The following is a 16,291-nucleotide window of genomic DNA, read 5'->3' as shown; positions in this document are numbered from 1 at the left end:
ATAATCTTGTTTTCTTGTGCCAATATGCATAATTTCATTTGATAAACACGTTTAGATTGAATGGTAATTTATAATCAATCACAAGAACGTCGAATCTGAATCACTTGAAAAAAACACGGGGGTGCTTAACTTTTTTCCAGGTGTGTATATATATTAACATGCATGAAAAAATTAAATACTGAAAAGTACTCCTACTCCTTATTGTGGTTGATAGTTTAGCAAAATTTAAAAGAATTCTTTCTTAACAAAACTTTCATGAAGATTCCTGAAAAGGTTTGAAAGTTAGCTCTAGTAAAGAAAAAAAAAATTGGGTGCTAGATATCAGCACTTTATATTGGAAGGAGCTTTCAAACTCCCAAGGAATCATAATTATTTTTAGTCAACATACTTTTGTGAAAGCATGTTTTAATTTTGCTTATGTATTCCAATAATCTGTCAAAAAAAAACATTTCTAATAGCAGTTAGGTTATAATAGCTTGATATTCACCAGAAGTAATCATCTCAAGGAAAATAATTATTCTATTTTACAGGAGTTAGAAGGCCTTATCAAAGTTAACCAGATGACACACAAGCTCTTAAGTAAATACATAACTTTGAACGATTTTGATGCCATGATTCGTGAGGCCAATCACAACGTTCTGGCTCCTTATGGTAGAATCTGCCTTCATGTCTTTTGGGAACTCAATTATGACTTTCTTCCAAATTATTGTTACAATGCTGCTACATCAAGGTAAGCTACTGAGAGTTTTTTTTAGATGTTTTGTGTATTTAATGTCTAATTGTTTTTATGATGAATAATAATTTAAAAAATAATTCCATTAGGATGTTTAATAATATCTATGCTATTATAAATCACACTTTCTGTTGTTGGTGCTTACAAGTTCCATGGTAATTGTTTCCAGTAAAAAGAAAAACTATTTTATGATTTTTAATAACAGCAGCTTTTCTATTCTAAATACTTAGACAAATCTATTACAGGTACTGTTGTTTTATCCTTTGATAGCAAATTATATTCACCAGTACATTTGTTATATGAAACTTAGTCTTAGGCTTAATTGCATAAAGAGACCTACAAATTATTTTTACAGTTAAAATTTACCCATTAAATAGTTATGATCATGTATAGTTGTTTACTCATATAAGAGACATATGGAACTATTTAACTATTATAAGTTACTAGTGTACACAAGTGTATTGTGAAAGAGGAACTATAGTTACATCCTATGCTGTAGGAACAAAGTTTGCAGTAAAAACCAAGATGAAAATATAAGTGAGTTATTATTTACTATAAAGCTTATCCCTTTCCAGATGGGTCACGAGTCAAACGCCATGTCATCATATTTGTTGACTCTCATTCAAACTTTTATTGAACTACTGTTTCATGAATTTATGTCAATAAGTTTGGTATCAAACTGTAGATTATAATTGAAATTTTAGCATTATACTTATTGAATTTCTTAATTTAAAAGTAAATTAAAAAAAAACAGTTAAACATCAAAATTTGTATGTTGCATGGTATGTTGAATGCAGCACTGGTTCATATTAGAAGTTTGATGTCAAAATACTAAGTCTATAGTTTCTTACGAATTAGGAACTCAAATTACCAATATTAACAGGCTAGAATATAAGATTAGAAGCTCTTATCTTTTATATTTGCTAAGATATTGCTTGTGTTCTGAATCAAAAATGGTGGCTCCTCACCCACCTCTTTTCATTTTTGGAAACACTCCCTTATATGCACTTCTATATATGACATGAATAGCCAATTGAAAGCTCAGAATGGCCCCTTAGTGGCTTTCTTGGCCATTTTAAGTTGTTAGGACATGATCTTGTTCTTTCAAACCAAGATTTCAAGGAGGTAGGTTGTGTCTTTAGTCTGCTCGAAATTTCATATTTTTTAGACTGAAATACAGTTTAGTTACTAAGCTAAATTATAGTGGAATTCTATGATATTGATATGGTAATTTATGATTTTTTGGTTATTCAACTGTATATATAACATAATTATTTTGTTTCATATCCTCGATGTGGAAAATTTGATAAGGCTTAGCATCTTATGGCAAGCAGCAAACAAGTACAAAGTTCGTAACTTGAGTAGATAATTGTTTTCTATACTTCTTTATTTACTGTTCTATGTTTTAAGAAAAATAACTGAAATTTAAGAACTTATTTGTAAATAGCAATAATCTATATACATATATAATGTAAAATAATTGAAATGTGAATGCACTTTACAAAATACTAGTCTACTAAAACAGCCAAGACGGGTCACTTTGTAAAGACTAAAGGTCAGTTTTATATTATTGGATACAGTAACATGAGTGCATGTGCGCTGCGTCATTGTAACTTCTGTATTATTAGCCAGGTATGGCTGAAAGGTCAGTATAATAAATATATATAAATGTATAATTGTATGAGATATAAGCTATTTAGTCTAAACATTTATGTTTTCATGTTATAATTTGTTGTCATTCTAGAATGAAAGAGGCATAATTTATATTTATTTCCTAATTGTTTATGGTGGTCATGAGATCAGTCAAATCTACCAAACCCATACAGAGATTTGTTACTGAAAATAACAGATAAAATATAAAGTTTTTTCTTAAGAAACATTGTTAACTATCTGGACATTATAAAGATTTTGCATGTGAAATTTGAAAATTTTCTGATGCATAAAAGTATTTTTAATCTTAAAATGAAAATTACTTTGCATGTTTGAAAGGCAACATGCAAAAAAAGAAAAAAATGGCATGAGAAAAACATTGCTTTACAAACTTTAATACTTAATAAAAAAAAATTGATATTTTGCATATGAAAGTATTGTAATGTTTACTGATAATCTGTCAAATTTCATTAACAAACTTTTACTAATTTAAAAGTAACAGCATGAAAACTATAACAAGCACAAAATGTTACAAGGCTAGTCCCAAGACCGAGCCTGTGCTGAAAGAGTTAACAGGACATAATATATTCAAGATATAATATGATAATTTATATTCACATATAAATATAAAAAATACATTCTTTCAAATTAATAAAAAAAAACTGATATAAGAAGGAAGAGATATTGATATTGTACTACTATTTGCCTTTTGCAGCAAGGTTTGGAAAGTATGTGCTTCATTTAAAAAAGCAGTTGTGAAAAACAAAAAAAATGAAATAATACAAACAATGAACAGAAAGTAAAGAATTATTGGGGTAAAAGAAGTATCCTATAACTAGGCCTTAAGTTAGAGACAGAGTATTTATGATCTATTTAGATACAGACAAGGACAAGAAAAGGAACAAGTAAAATAAAAAGAAATGAAAGATTAAAAAAAGGTACAGAAAAGAAGCAATGTAAAGTGAAAGAAAGATATGTTTACCGAACAAAGTGGGAACACATATGCAGAAAAAATCTACAAAGAATTTATGTTCTCTAAGAATTACTAAGTAAATTTTAATAAAACATTTAATATAAATAAAGACATAATCTCCAAAATGTATCTTTATTAGCACCTTTTTTTTCTGCTGTACATTTTCTATGAAAACTACTTAAGTTGTTTTAAGGAAAGTTTTTGAAAATTATTAGCTCTCAGTATTTCACAAACTCGTGCATTATGTAAGCAGCCTCACCATATAATTTTGTACCTTTGAGAACAAAAAAATTCCCATTATCATATTTATAGAAATATTTAATGAAACATGGTAGACTAATAGTCTTAAAAGACATTCCTTTCTTTGTCAGAAATATTAATATTTACAAAGCCCTTATTAATATTGATATAAAATGTTAAGTATTAGAAGTGACATTATTTTCTTAAAACTTTAGATCAACTGGATAAGTATTTTGTAGATTGGATGTATGATTGTTACAATTCATAACTGTAAGATTATCTGTATGTGTGTGATTATGTTACAGAAGCACTATATTAGTGGAGTTTTTCAAAGTTTCTTTCATAACATTAAAGAGAAATTAGCCATATTATGTGAGTAATTAGCACCCATTAGTATACCAGTCCTCCTTACAACCCAAATGTTTTTCTGAAATCCACCAATTTTCAAAGAAATTGCACTATTATATTTTAATTTGTTGTTGCTTTTTTTTTAGTTATATTTTAATTCTCTTTACAACATGCAAGCATATAATTTTAATCCTTGGACTTCATCTTGTGGTTGATGATGTCAGTCCCCCCAGACAGAGAAAAATGAAGGCATGTGTGATAATGATATATTATAATACTCCCTTTTATTAATGAGAAAAACTGGAGGTGGAAGTGATAGGAAATAGTTGTGATCATTTTGCCTATTCTCATGATAAGATAAAGCCCTCTTGACAATTTCCAAAGACTAAGACATTGGCCTTTCAAAAAATCTCAAGCACTCTCCCATTTATCATCAAATCACATTCACAAGTAGCATGAGCTCTTATGCTAAATTTATCTCCAATCACCAGATTTGCAAATTCTCTCTCACTATATCCAATATACCTAGAAATGAATCTAATACATTCATGTTCATAAACAAGATTAGATGTTATCAGTGGTGATATTCTGTTTTAAACCTGAAAAAATTTTGTAATATATGTTATGTTTAAAAATAACTCCTGAATCTATCTTGTGTATAAGTTGTAAAAAACAAAAAGTTTACATACTTGTTTTATCATTTACAATGCATGTTTGCCAGCACATGACATTGTCATTGATACATGCTGTTTTATAATATTTCACTTAAGCTGTTTTGAGACATTGACTTCCCAAAAATAATCATGTGATGTTGTCTGATGTTTATAGGAAAACCGTTTTTCATTAAAAAATTATTGATATTTTCATGTTTTTACGGAAATATTGATATGTGTTAGTGACCATGTAAATATAGTGAATCAAAATATTAACTAAATTTTTCTTAAATAGAAATGGGATAAATTGGCAGAATTGAAATATGAACTAGTAAATATCTTTATGATACATTACATTATCATACACTAATGTATGCAAGAAGGCAAGTTGGTGATCTTTTTTTTTATGTTCTGTAGTAAACTTTGACTTATCATTTTGCTGATTGAGATACCTCAAGAACTGATCTACTGACCTAGTGTTCAGGATGATCAAGTATGACAAAAGTATTATCAGTTTGGATGTTCACTCACATGTGTTTGAAACCATTTGTTAGAAGATCCAATACACCAAGAACTCCATCTAAGATGTTTAAATTCATAGTAAACATTAAGACACTCTGTAGTGTGTCGTGCAACTAAAACAACCTGCAGGACACACTGTGTGTTATTAAGAGGAGTGATAGTTTAGCAATTTTCCACCTTCTGTATCTCGGACTGTGGTAATCCAAACTATCTCATATTTTCAGTGGATGTGCTCTACTAGACCCTTACTTCACATAACGAATTTCAAGGCAACCCATTAAGAAATACACGAGATATAAAATCTCCAATATTCATTGAATTTCTTTCTCATTGAAATCTAGATTCAAAGGAAAGAAATGATGAAAGGTTGAGAAAGCCAGTAAGGGACATTCTGAGCTTCTGATTGATTATTCATTTCATATATAGAAGTAAGTGTATATATAAGGGAGCCTCTGTATTTGATTTATTACATGAGCAATATGTTAGCAAATAGAAAAGATAAGACCTCCTTATTTTGTATTCTAACTTGTCAGGATCAGTAATTTGAGTTTCTAATTCATATGAAACTATAGACTTAGTATTTTGACTTCACAAACATCTAAGTTGAACCCGTGCTGCATTCAACGTACCATGTGACACAAAAATCGATGTTTATCTGTATTTTTTAAATATTTACTTTTAAAATTAAGAAATTTAATAATGTATAATAGTAAAATTTGAATTATAATCTACAGTTTGATACCAAATTTATTGACATAAATTCATGAAATAGTAGTTCAATAAAATTTTGAATGCGAGTCAAAAAACGAGGTGACATTGCCTTTCATCTGTGACCTCTCTTGAAAGGGTTAAATAGATATTGACAGGCTTTCTTTCACTACACCCTTTTCCCAATCTCTACATTTTCAATAGGCTAATTTCAACAGATCCTACTGATGCCAGATGTTCATTCCACAATGCGACATCTGAGAACTGCTGGTGATGATTAATTTCAATGGTAATTTTATAACACCTTTCCACTCATGACTATCTTCTGAGGTGCCTTGTAGGTAATCCCCTACTTTATTGGAAAAGAGATAGTTGCATCTTGCTTTTGATTTCAGCTTTTCTAGATCCTCTGCATTACTTCAAAATGTCATCAGCATAGGCTAGGTTGTACTGTTAAGGCAGGCTAGGTTGATGGTGTAGATGTTTGAGAGGAATAGCAAGGATGGTGATCTTTGAGACAGACCAGTGTTAGTAGTGATTCATTCTGATTGCCAGCTTCCATGTTTCATGATGCATTTTCTGACAGTGCAACTTTGACTCATTTTACATATGTTACACTGATGCATTATCTAAGCAATTTGTCAGCAAGAATGGGCAGTTGGACACTGTTGTAGGCATCTTCTAGATCTAAAGCTGTTGACAAGGTATTTTGACCAGTATCATATCCTTCCCCATTTATCAGCTGTAAATTTAGCATCATTAATCTGAGTTTCTCTTCCTCTGATATAACCACTTCATGATAGTAGTAGTAGTGGATCAATCTCATAGCAAAACCTTCTAGTTACGGCCTTCTTTGAAATCTAGCCAATAATGTTTTGAAGGATGATGATTCAGTGGCATCTAAGACAAGTGATCCTTTTTGGGTTTGGGTATGGATTTGATAAAAGCATCAATCCACATTTCAAACATGTTACCTTTTGTCTTGTTATATTGATACTCCAATACTAACTTTAATAGGTTGGCTTCTGTAAGTTCCTTGATTATGGGGATTTATTACATCATCTGGACCTGGAGATCCATCTTTAAATGTATTTATGACTTTGTATCTCATTCAAGCTAAACTTGGCTTCTGTATCAACATGTAATTGTAGTTCAGATAGGAATTGCTATACCTTGAACCTCTCCTGCATGTTCCCATGATTACATTGGTTAACATATATGTGCATTAAAGCCTTGCTTTTGTCTTAACCATGGCCAGGTGGTTAGGGCACTCGACTTGCAATCTGCGGGTTGCAGGTTCGAATCACTGTCCCACCAAACATGCTCATCCTTTCAGCCGTGTGGGCATTATAAGATGACGGTCAATCCCACTATTCATTAGTAAAAGAGTTGCCCAAGAGTTGGCAGTGGGTAGTGATAACTAGCTGCATTCCCTCTAGTCATACCCTGCTAAATTAGAGACAGCTAGCGCAGATAGCCCTCGTGTAGGTTTGCACGAAATTCAAAAACAAACAATTGTTTTAACCTGTAGAGAGTGGGGCACTATCATCATTTTAAATGATATTGATATGTTTGTGGTTCTTGTACCAGCTTTAATTTTGTTAAAATATCAAAATGAAGTGTTTGTGAGATTGGTCTTGTTGCATATCTCATCTCACATACTTTGGAAGTTAGTTGCCTGTAGACAGTAGCAGTCCTCTCCTTTACCTAAGCTGGGTCATGCCTTATCTGTGTTTTTCAGGTTTTGGAAATATCACTCTTCCACAAACATGTGGTGTTCTTTTTGTAGTTGTTATTGATTTGATTTTGCTCAAAAGTGGATAAAATGCTTCAAAGTATGAGTGGTATAAGAAAGCTAAACATGCTTGTAGGAGGTTTTAGATTGTTTTATATGACTTAGTCTTCATACACACAAGATGCAGACATTATATCCCCTCTGCCAAGTAGAGATGACGCTCAAGTGGGGTTAGGAAAAGCAAGGTCTACACAGGAGTCTTTATTACCTTGGCAGTCAGCGATTCTTGTTGGTTCACTTGTTTTCTAGTTTAACAAGTTAAGGTTGATGGCTATACTGTGAAGAGGAGAATGTAAACCCTTGCCATTAGTGCTTTCACATCTATCAAAGGTTGAATGTCTGGAACTGAAGTCTCCTACTGCTAGATAAAGAAAAGTGTTGTCAGGCAGGAAACTTCAAGCTTCAGTATGATATACTGTATTAGCTTTCGTGTACACATTGATGATTCAGACTTGTTTGAGTTATCTTGATAGTTTATATCTTGCAATGGTTTATTTTTCACTTACAGCTGTCATAATGCAGATGTTGCTGTTTTGTTGAAATGCATTGGCTGTCCCAGGCTATGTGTCAGCATGTTGTATGAAGTTAAAGCCAATGAGAGTGAACTTCTCAAGGTTTGAAAATTTAGTCTCTTAAAAGTGTATGATGTCATAAAGTTTAGAGAGCTTCTCAAGGCAGTATTTGCCTAACCCAATTCCCTTCAAAATTGCAGAAGCTTTTCATAATATGAAACTGGTGGAGCCTACCATCTAGCAGGCTGATGTTTAGGCTTTTGTTTCCCTATTCTTCTCCTGCTGGATGGTCAAGGATTAATTCAATTTAATTTCTTTTGCATTTTACTCTGTTCAGTATGTAGGATGCTTGATTGTATTTCATTTGTTTTTACCTATGTATGATCTTAAACTTTTTATTTAGTTTAATATCAGTTTATTTGATTTCATTTAGCGTGCCAGTATACTAAAATCTTAGTACCTTCTTTGTGTGAATGAAATCTTCAGTATTCTTTTCTTTGTACATGTACTTGAGTCTTTTTCTTTGTTGTACATTTCCATTTTGTTCTCTCAAAATTTCCTGAACTTCTCATGCATTGTAGATACTCGATATTTTTCTTTTGTAAATCATGTGCATATAACTTTTATTAATAAAGCTTAGTTATTTTTTTGTATAGTTTTCTTATTATTTTCTAACCTAAAGAGGCTGTAAATCTTGATTTTTTAAAAGGAATACTGAAAGACATATCTAAGAACTTAAAAAATGGAATACACCAAGGAAAATTTATTCCACAGTTTTATTATCAGAATCATGTTTTAGATCTTACCATTCTTCAGGCAATATAATAAACAATAAGCTGTAGTTGGAATCAAAACAAATTCAACCAAATAACATTGTAAACAGTGAAATGTAGACTGGCGATTATATCAAAACAGTGAAGGCCAGGTGATGTTGGCAAATTCTTCTGATTAGTATGTTAAAAAATAGGGTAAAATTTAAAACAAGATTTGAAGATTATTTGGAGTTTGAAGTGAAAGAAGAAATTATGCAAAGTAACATACATACTGTATCATGATGATTAGGTGAAGTACATATCAAAATATCAAATGTGGAAATTAGTATAATTTTTGTAATTGAAACTGAAATGTCCAAGGATTGAGAAAGTATTAAATGAATATAATGTGGATAAGAAAATCAATATATCTAGTAGTATAAATCAACATGAACATGTTTATTAATACTGTTGTTCACATTTTTGTTGTAAGTTTGCCGTTGGTGGATATTGTCTTTCTTCTACATATTACCTATTTTAACATGGTCCAACTGGTGAGCTGTATCAAGACCTTCAATTGAGTTATCCAGCCTGCATACTTACTATGAATTACATGTTAAAGTTTATGTGTATGAGAAAAACATTTTTTACTCGCAAATAAATGTTATTAGGAAAGTTCCATTCCAGTAAGTTATATAAATAGTAAATAATAGCCCTCTGGTTTTTTTGTCCTGAACTGTCTGACCCTTCATAGTTAAAAGGTTGGATCACCCTAAACTAGATTGTTCACAGAATGCCTGTATAAAAAGCCAAAAATAATAGAAGTGATAAATTTAAAAAAAACTGATTTATGTTCAAACTGTTTAGAAGACTTGGGAATTGTTTTCTAGTCTCATTAGACATTCTTTTTATTCCTAAAAATGTTTTTGTGTTAACTTATATTTGTTTAAAAGCTATGGAAATTTTCTTTTATGATTAGACATTGGGTAAGCCTTATTTGGTGTAGAGTACAGAAAGCAATGGTGAAATATTCAGTGACTCAAATCCTTATTTATTGAATATTATTGTTATGTTTATTGTATTTTACTATAAAGATGATCCATTATGTGTGTGGGTATATTACCATTCATCAGTTGCCTTGCTTTTTTGTATGGTAACAGGAAATCATCTGATGGTATACACGAGCTATTTATTTTAGAAGTTTTTGCTGATAAGGGGAATAAAAATTACACAAGTTTGCCAAAAATTGGTCATAAGTGATGTTTCTGCCTGTATTTCAGATTTCTTTGACCATGTCCATAATGGCTATCTCCCCTTAATTTAACTCCTTTTTTTTGCCCTGGGTCTTTTCCTGTATACATCTGCATTTTCCAAACATAGGATGTCTCATTATTGCAGGTCCCAAATCTTGATTCCATACTTTCCATGTTTTGATGGTATGTACTATTAGAATGGACAGCATCCCCAGAAATTACTAACTTCATATCTATGGTCATGCATGCTCCAAAGTAACTTGTTAAAATTGCTTCCAAGTTTCAGAAAGGTCATGGATGGATTGTAATTTATCTGCACTTCTCTGTCTTCTTCATTCTTAGATTTATAAATCCCTATCATTATTACTAAGCCAATAAACTTTTTTTAGTTCTACATCATCAGTTTCCTTCCAGCTGTATTGATACACAACTTGGTCTTCAGCATTTTTCCATCTGTGAATAACCTTGAGTAGGCTTGATCGTATGAAGAGCATAAATGACAAAGCAATGGAGTCGCACATTCTATTAGCGTAGTGAGATAGACCAGGGGCTTGCTGCAAAATGTTGCAGAGTGGTACTCTTCCTGCTGCTAAGCTTGGAAGCTCAGATATATTTACCTCATATTAGCTTTTAGAGACAAATTGTTTAACTTCTGCAAGACCACTGTTATCCATTTCAATATCTTCACCAGTATCTGACATGCTAGATTGAGAAATATCACTTATTATATTTTCCAGCTCACCATCATTATCAGATGTACTGTCATCTGTTTTATTTCTTTCTTTGTTCTTTGACCCTAAAAATTAATTGTCTTTTCTCATTTGCAGTGCATCTTCTTGACATTGTAGGACGAGTCCTCTTCTTTATTTCTTAAAACTTTTTAAAACCTCTTCAGAGATGACAAGATACAAGTGTACACAACAGTACTTACTGTTAGAATGCTTGAGGAGGAAACTAGCTCCACCTTTTCATAGGTTGAGTAACAGAAAATGATGCAATAAACAACACAATTTGCATAATACTGTATCTTTGAAAAGATGATTTAAGAAGTCCTAAATTTTACATAACAGTTTTGAATAAGTTCGTAAATAGTAGTATATATATAAATAATAAAAATATATAATACTTATAAATAGTACAAGCAGATATAGTGTACAAATATGCACCCGAAACTTATTATGAAGATTTCTTTAATTCTGTAAGCTTTTGGCTCCATTGAACCCATATAGTATATGGTGATATATTTTTTTGTCTTAAAATCTGAGTAGTTCTAGAGTTATAAAATTTAAGTATGATTGCAAGGTTAGTAAAGTTGTAAAAGGTCATTGAATTTCAAGCTTGACAAAGCTGAAATTTGGGTATAATGGGCCCAGGTGATAGTCATAGGGTTAATACAAATTTTAAAGTAAAAATGTAGTATTTACATCATCTTTTAAGTACAGTTTAAAACTGTATTCTATTGTAAATGGCAAATTAAAATATTTTTGAAAAAATATATTTCATCTGCAAACATTTAACATTTTGTGTACATATATGGGTAAAGGATGTTGTTTAATCCCATAAAAAACGTACAGTTTATTTTGAAGGAGATCCACAGTGCAAATTTTCTAGTAGTAAGTTTTTGGTCCTTACATCAATCACTTTACAGGGGCTGTATTATGTGTGTACATTAATATACAACAGGTGGACTAGTAACAGATAACTGCAGTGGTGTTTTGTTTGTGAGGTTTTGTCCACAAAATTATTATCAAATTCCTTGTTTATTTTATTGATCAAGATATGTTTTGTTCATTATTTTATCATTGTTTTTGTAACTATTGAATCATTATTTACTGTGTTATGGTTTAATCTTTAGCAAACTGTTTTAAGATATTGAGAAATAATACTATTCATTTTGTCTGTATAGAACAGTATTATTCACCTACTTTATAGACAGTTTTAAGTTTTCTTATTTATGTAATTATGTGTTTTTAAGGTTTGTCAAGGTGAAAGATATAATGTTCACTCAGTCCGTATCTCGAGATAAGCCACCAGCAGCCCAACCCCATTACTTTTGGGGAACTAAAGTAAGTACTAATTCAAGTTTAAAACAAGTTAAAAGTTAACAGGATTTTCTTATTATTCTTTTACAAGATTTCAAGTGTTACGATGTCATAGTGCCTGAGATACCTGTTATTTAGTTGTCCACTAATTATATAACGCTTAGCTACTACCCACAGTAACTCTAATGATATGGCTTTTGATGTTTTGAAGTACAATTGTATGTAGTATCTTTGTTTATCTTTGAACTCTTCACACAGTTTGTGACAAAATGACATGAAGTTTTTCATGTAGGTTCCTCACACCTTTCCACCCCCACCCCCACACACAACTTGAACAAAGAAAAAATATGAAAAACAAAAGGAAAAAATCAACAGGGGGGTTAGCGGCAAGGAGTTTTGGAGCTATGAAGTATCAGTCCATGGGTATATATGAAAACTGCCATGGACATGTGAGGGGTCATTCAAAATAATTAGCATAATTTTGGTAACGAATAGTTGTAATTTGTAATATTGTAGGTATTACATGACAAAACTACTGTCATTAGAAGTATCTAACTGCTTCCAAATAAGTGACACAGTTATTTGGATACCTGAACAAGTTAGGCCATGAGCATCATTCCCCAACATAAGCTAGTGACCCCATCTGTTAATTCTGGCTTACCAAAGTTGCAGGGTAAAGGTTCTAGGATTAAATCAGATGTTAGCAACTACAGCTGGATACTATCTCAACATGTGTATGCTTAAAAACACTTCTCAAAACCATCATCTAACAGATACCCAGTGTGATCTACTCTGTTCATAACAAGACACAAAACAGCTCACTTGTGATTGTGCCAAGTACATGTCCAATGGACAAGTAATGTGAGAAACATTCTTTTTACAGTTAAGTTGTTGTTAACCCTGCTAGGCTTTTATTTAGAAAAGAATCTGGAACCATACCAATTCCATTTTCGTACAGGAACATGACAAATATGGTGTGAGCAGAAAAGAGCACTGGTGAGTGTAACAACTTATACATCCTTCAGATGCAACATGTGACAAGGACAATATGTTGAGTTGCAGAATGAGCTGAGTTGCTCAAAGAATCATTTATTTCCTAAATATATTAAGAGATTATAAAAGAAAAGTGTTCAATTTACAAAACAAAATATAAATCATAAAATTTTAGTATACAGCTCATATAGGCATAAGACACTTCCTAATATGTTTCAGTGGGGTTTATTCAAATTGTTACATTTACAATTTCAGTTGTAATGATGGTTCAAAGAAATTGCAGTATTTGATGTTCATGTACAAAATGGGGAAACAGAATCATAAAAACATGATTCCTATGCAATGAAGAGGCTTGCCTTAAATGTTAGAAAAATATAAGAACTAACTTAGGTAACAAAGAAAACTGTCTTAACAATAATGTTAAAATCTCCAAACAAAAGACTTTGAGCACTTACTTTTGCCTGATAAAAATACTCAATGATATATATATATATATATATAAGAAATTATTCAATTTCCAATAGTATTTCAAAACAATTACACAGTACATCTAATAACAGTTTTAAAAATGTGATATTACAGCAGTGAATTTTAGTTTATTTAATAAAGATACATTGTTATTTGGTTCTGAATAAGATCTAGGTACTTCCTCAATTTATCAGATGTATTACTGTCTATCTCCTAGAAGTTTGAATTGGCATTATTTATTCAATTTGAGAAAAACAAAGCTTAATTATACTTCGGTATGGAAGCGCATTATGATAATATAATAATAATAAGTTGGTAAACAACAATTTATAAAAATAATGAAGTGATTTATTTTAGGGGAAGCATACTACATGTTTCGACAGAACATTGTCTGTCTTCTTCAGACCCAAAAATATATATACCTTCATCATGCTTATAAATTGTTGTTTGCCAACTTATTAAAGCTTAATTAAGTGAACAAACCAATCCACAGGAGTTATTTCAAATAAATACTTTAATTTTGTACATTAATGCAATAAAATTTCAGTAAGTCGTGACAAGGGTTTTGATCGTATAATGAACAATAATGTATTTTTGGATGCTTAAATTACAAATCAACTTGTGAAGTATTACATAATGAAACAAATATTTTTATTTTCAGGCTCTAAATATGGCTTACAATACTATCTATAACCAGTACAATCGTTTTGTTGGGTCTCCTCACTTTCGTGCTATATGTAAACTTCTTGGTTATCAAGGAATTGCTGTGGTTATGGAGGAATTACTGAAAATTGTGAAAAGTCTGGTAAATTGTGCAAATTAACATTGTTTCTCTATATCTCTTTTAATAACAATCAAATTGTGCTTTACCTAATTGTAGATGATTGTTTTGAATTGGATTTATAAATTATTTTAAAGTAATTTTCAGTTACAACTCATTTCTTGAACCCGATGAATATGGGCTGGGTGGAATCCACCCAGCTTGTAATCACCAAAGTATCCATGAGAGTAATTGTACTATAATTTTTGATAATTTAAGCGAATCTTTACAAAATTTTGCAGATTATTAGTAAACATTACAAGGCTTTCATACACAAAATATCAGGTTTTTAAATTAAGTATTAAGATTTTTTTTATTAAAGATTTGCTTGTGAAATTTTTCTTTCAAGATGTTGACTATCCAACTTGCAAAGTAATTTTGATTTTAAGATTAAAAACTTTTCTTTATCTGAAATGTGTCAAGTTTTATTTGCATAATTTCCATATCCTTCTTGTTTTTTCTGTTTTTTGCTTGCCTCATTCATGTTATATTCTTGATAAAACTTATGTAATGAAGTGACCTATCTAGGTATAGCATTTGCAGTCAGTTTCAGTTGTGAATGTGCCTAATTTTGAAATTTTATAAAGTAGCATATGTTTTTTTGAAACTAAGAATAGTATTCTAAAAACATATAGCACTGCCCACCACTGTGGGGTATGTGTTTCATATGAACAGGGTATGGTATTTTCAGGTTAAACCTTTCCATGTGTCTTATAAATTGTACCCTTTTAAACACTTTTCTGTCCAAGTCACTGTGTTACATTCAAAATTTAATTAAACACCTTTACTATCAATGCATGTGAACGAAATTAACATTATAATGTATGTTGTGATTTGAAGTTTTATGTTATCTAAGTTTTAAATCCTTTATTTCAAAAGAAACCTTTAAAAATACTTTAGATGTATTAATGTATTAATTTGGCACTCTGTATTTTCAATAATAGAATGCCAGTTGTGTAGATGTATGTCTAAATTATAATATGCTTAAACTATTGGCATGTACATTTCAAAGATCTCTGGATGAATGCAGTTGAAAAAAGTAATAAATTTTGTAAACCCCTACCAGGTGACATGCCCACCTTGAACAGATTTGTTTGAACTTTATAGCCTACATGTAGAGGTTACATATGCATGTTTATAGTCAATAGAAAGAGCTCATTTTACACTATAATCTAACAGTAATTTTTTTGAATTGGTGCACAGTTGTCATCAGGGAGTAAATGTAACTAACTGTAGTAATGTTAGCTGCTTGATCAACTACAGCACTTATGGTTGTTTCTTACTTCAATATGTTATAGTTAGAGATACAGTTACATTTTTTTTTAGATCTTACTCTAATATTTTAGTTAATTATGTATTATTTATGTTTTAAAATGTGTAATTGAAAGGTTTAAACATTTTTTAAATATACATCATACTTTGCATCAGCTGTCAAGACTTACGATATTACCAGTGCATAAAAAGTTTGCACATCTCTGCTAGACACTGTAATGTGCCATGAGGGCACCATTGAATTACGTTGAGACGAAGAATAAACTATAAGAGACAAGAAAGGAAAATAAAACCTTAAGAATTAAATATATGTGAAAAGGAAAAGACTTGAAATTATGAATATAACTAAAAGATATCTTTAAAGATATCCTACATAAAATTAAAAGGTATGTGTTTTATTTTCTATTTCCTGATTTCAATTAGTTTGTTGCATTGTATGTTGATAATAATAGCTAGCGTGAGTGATATAGTACAGAAAATGAAAAATAAAACAAACATTTACCTTGAAAAACTTTGATATTTATTTAGGAGGTTCTAGAGGTTATATTCATAATTTC

General features: G+C 30.8%; 1 protein-coding gene across 1 annotated transcript in view; it reads left to right on the top strand.

Moving 5' to 3' along the window:
• LOC106459720 (cytoplasmic FMR1-interacting protein-like) overlaps positions 1-16,291 on the top strand; it is a 252,512-nt gene that overhangs the window by 130,899 nt on the left and 105,322 nt on the right. The window contains exons 15-17 of the mRNA XM_022386248.1: positions 531-730; positions 12,115-12,205; positions 14,304-14,447. Of these exons, the coding sequence (XP_022241956.1) occupies positions 531-730; positions 12,115-12,205; positions 14,304-14,447 (435 nt within the window). The remainder of the gene's footprint in view (positions 1-530; positions 731-12,114; positions 12,206-14,303; positions 14,448-16,291) is intronic.

This window comes from Limulus polyphemus, unplaced genomic scaffold, assembly GCF_000517525.1.
Source record: "Limulus polyphemus unplaced genomic scaffold, Limulus_polyphemus-2.1.2 Scaffold652, whole genome shotgun sequence".
Taxonomy (NCBI): domain Eukaryota; kingdom Metazoa; phylum Arthropoda; class Merostomata; order Xiphosura; family Limulidae; genus Limulus; species Limulus polyphemus.
This window is presented reverse-complemented; position numbering and strand designations above follow the sequence as displayed.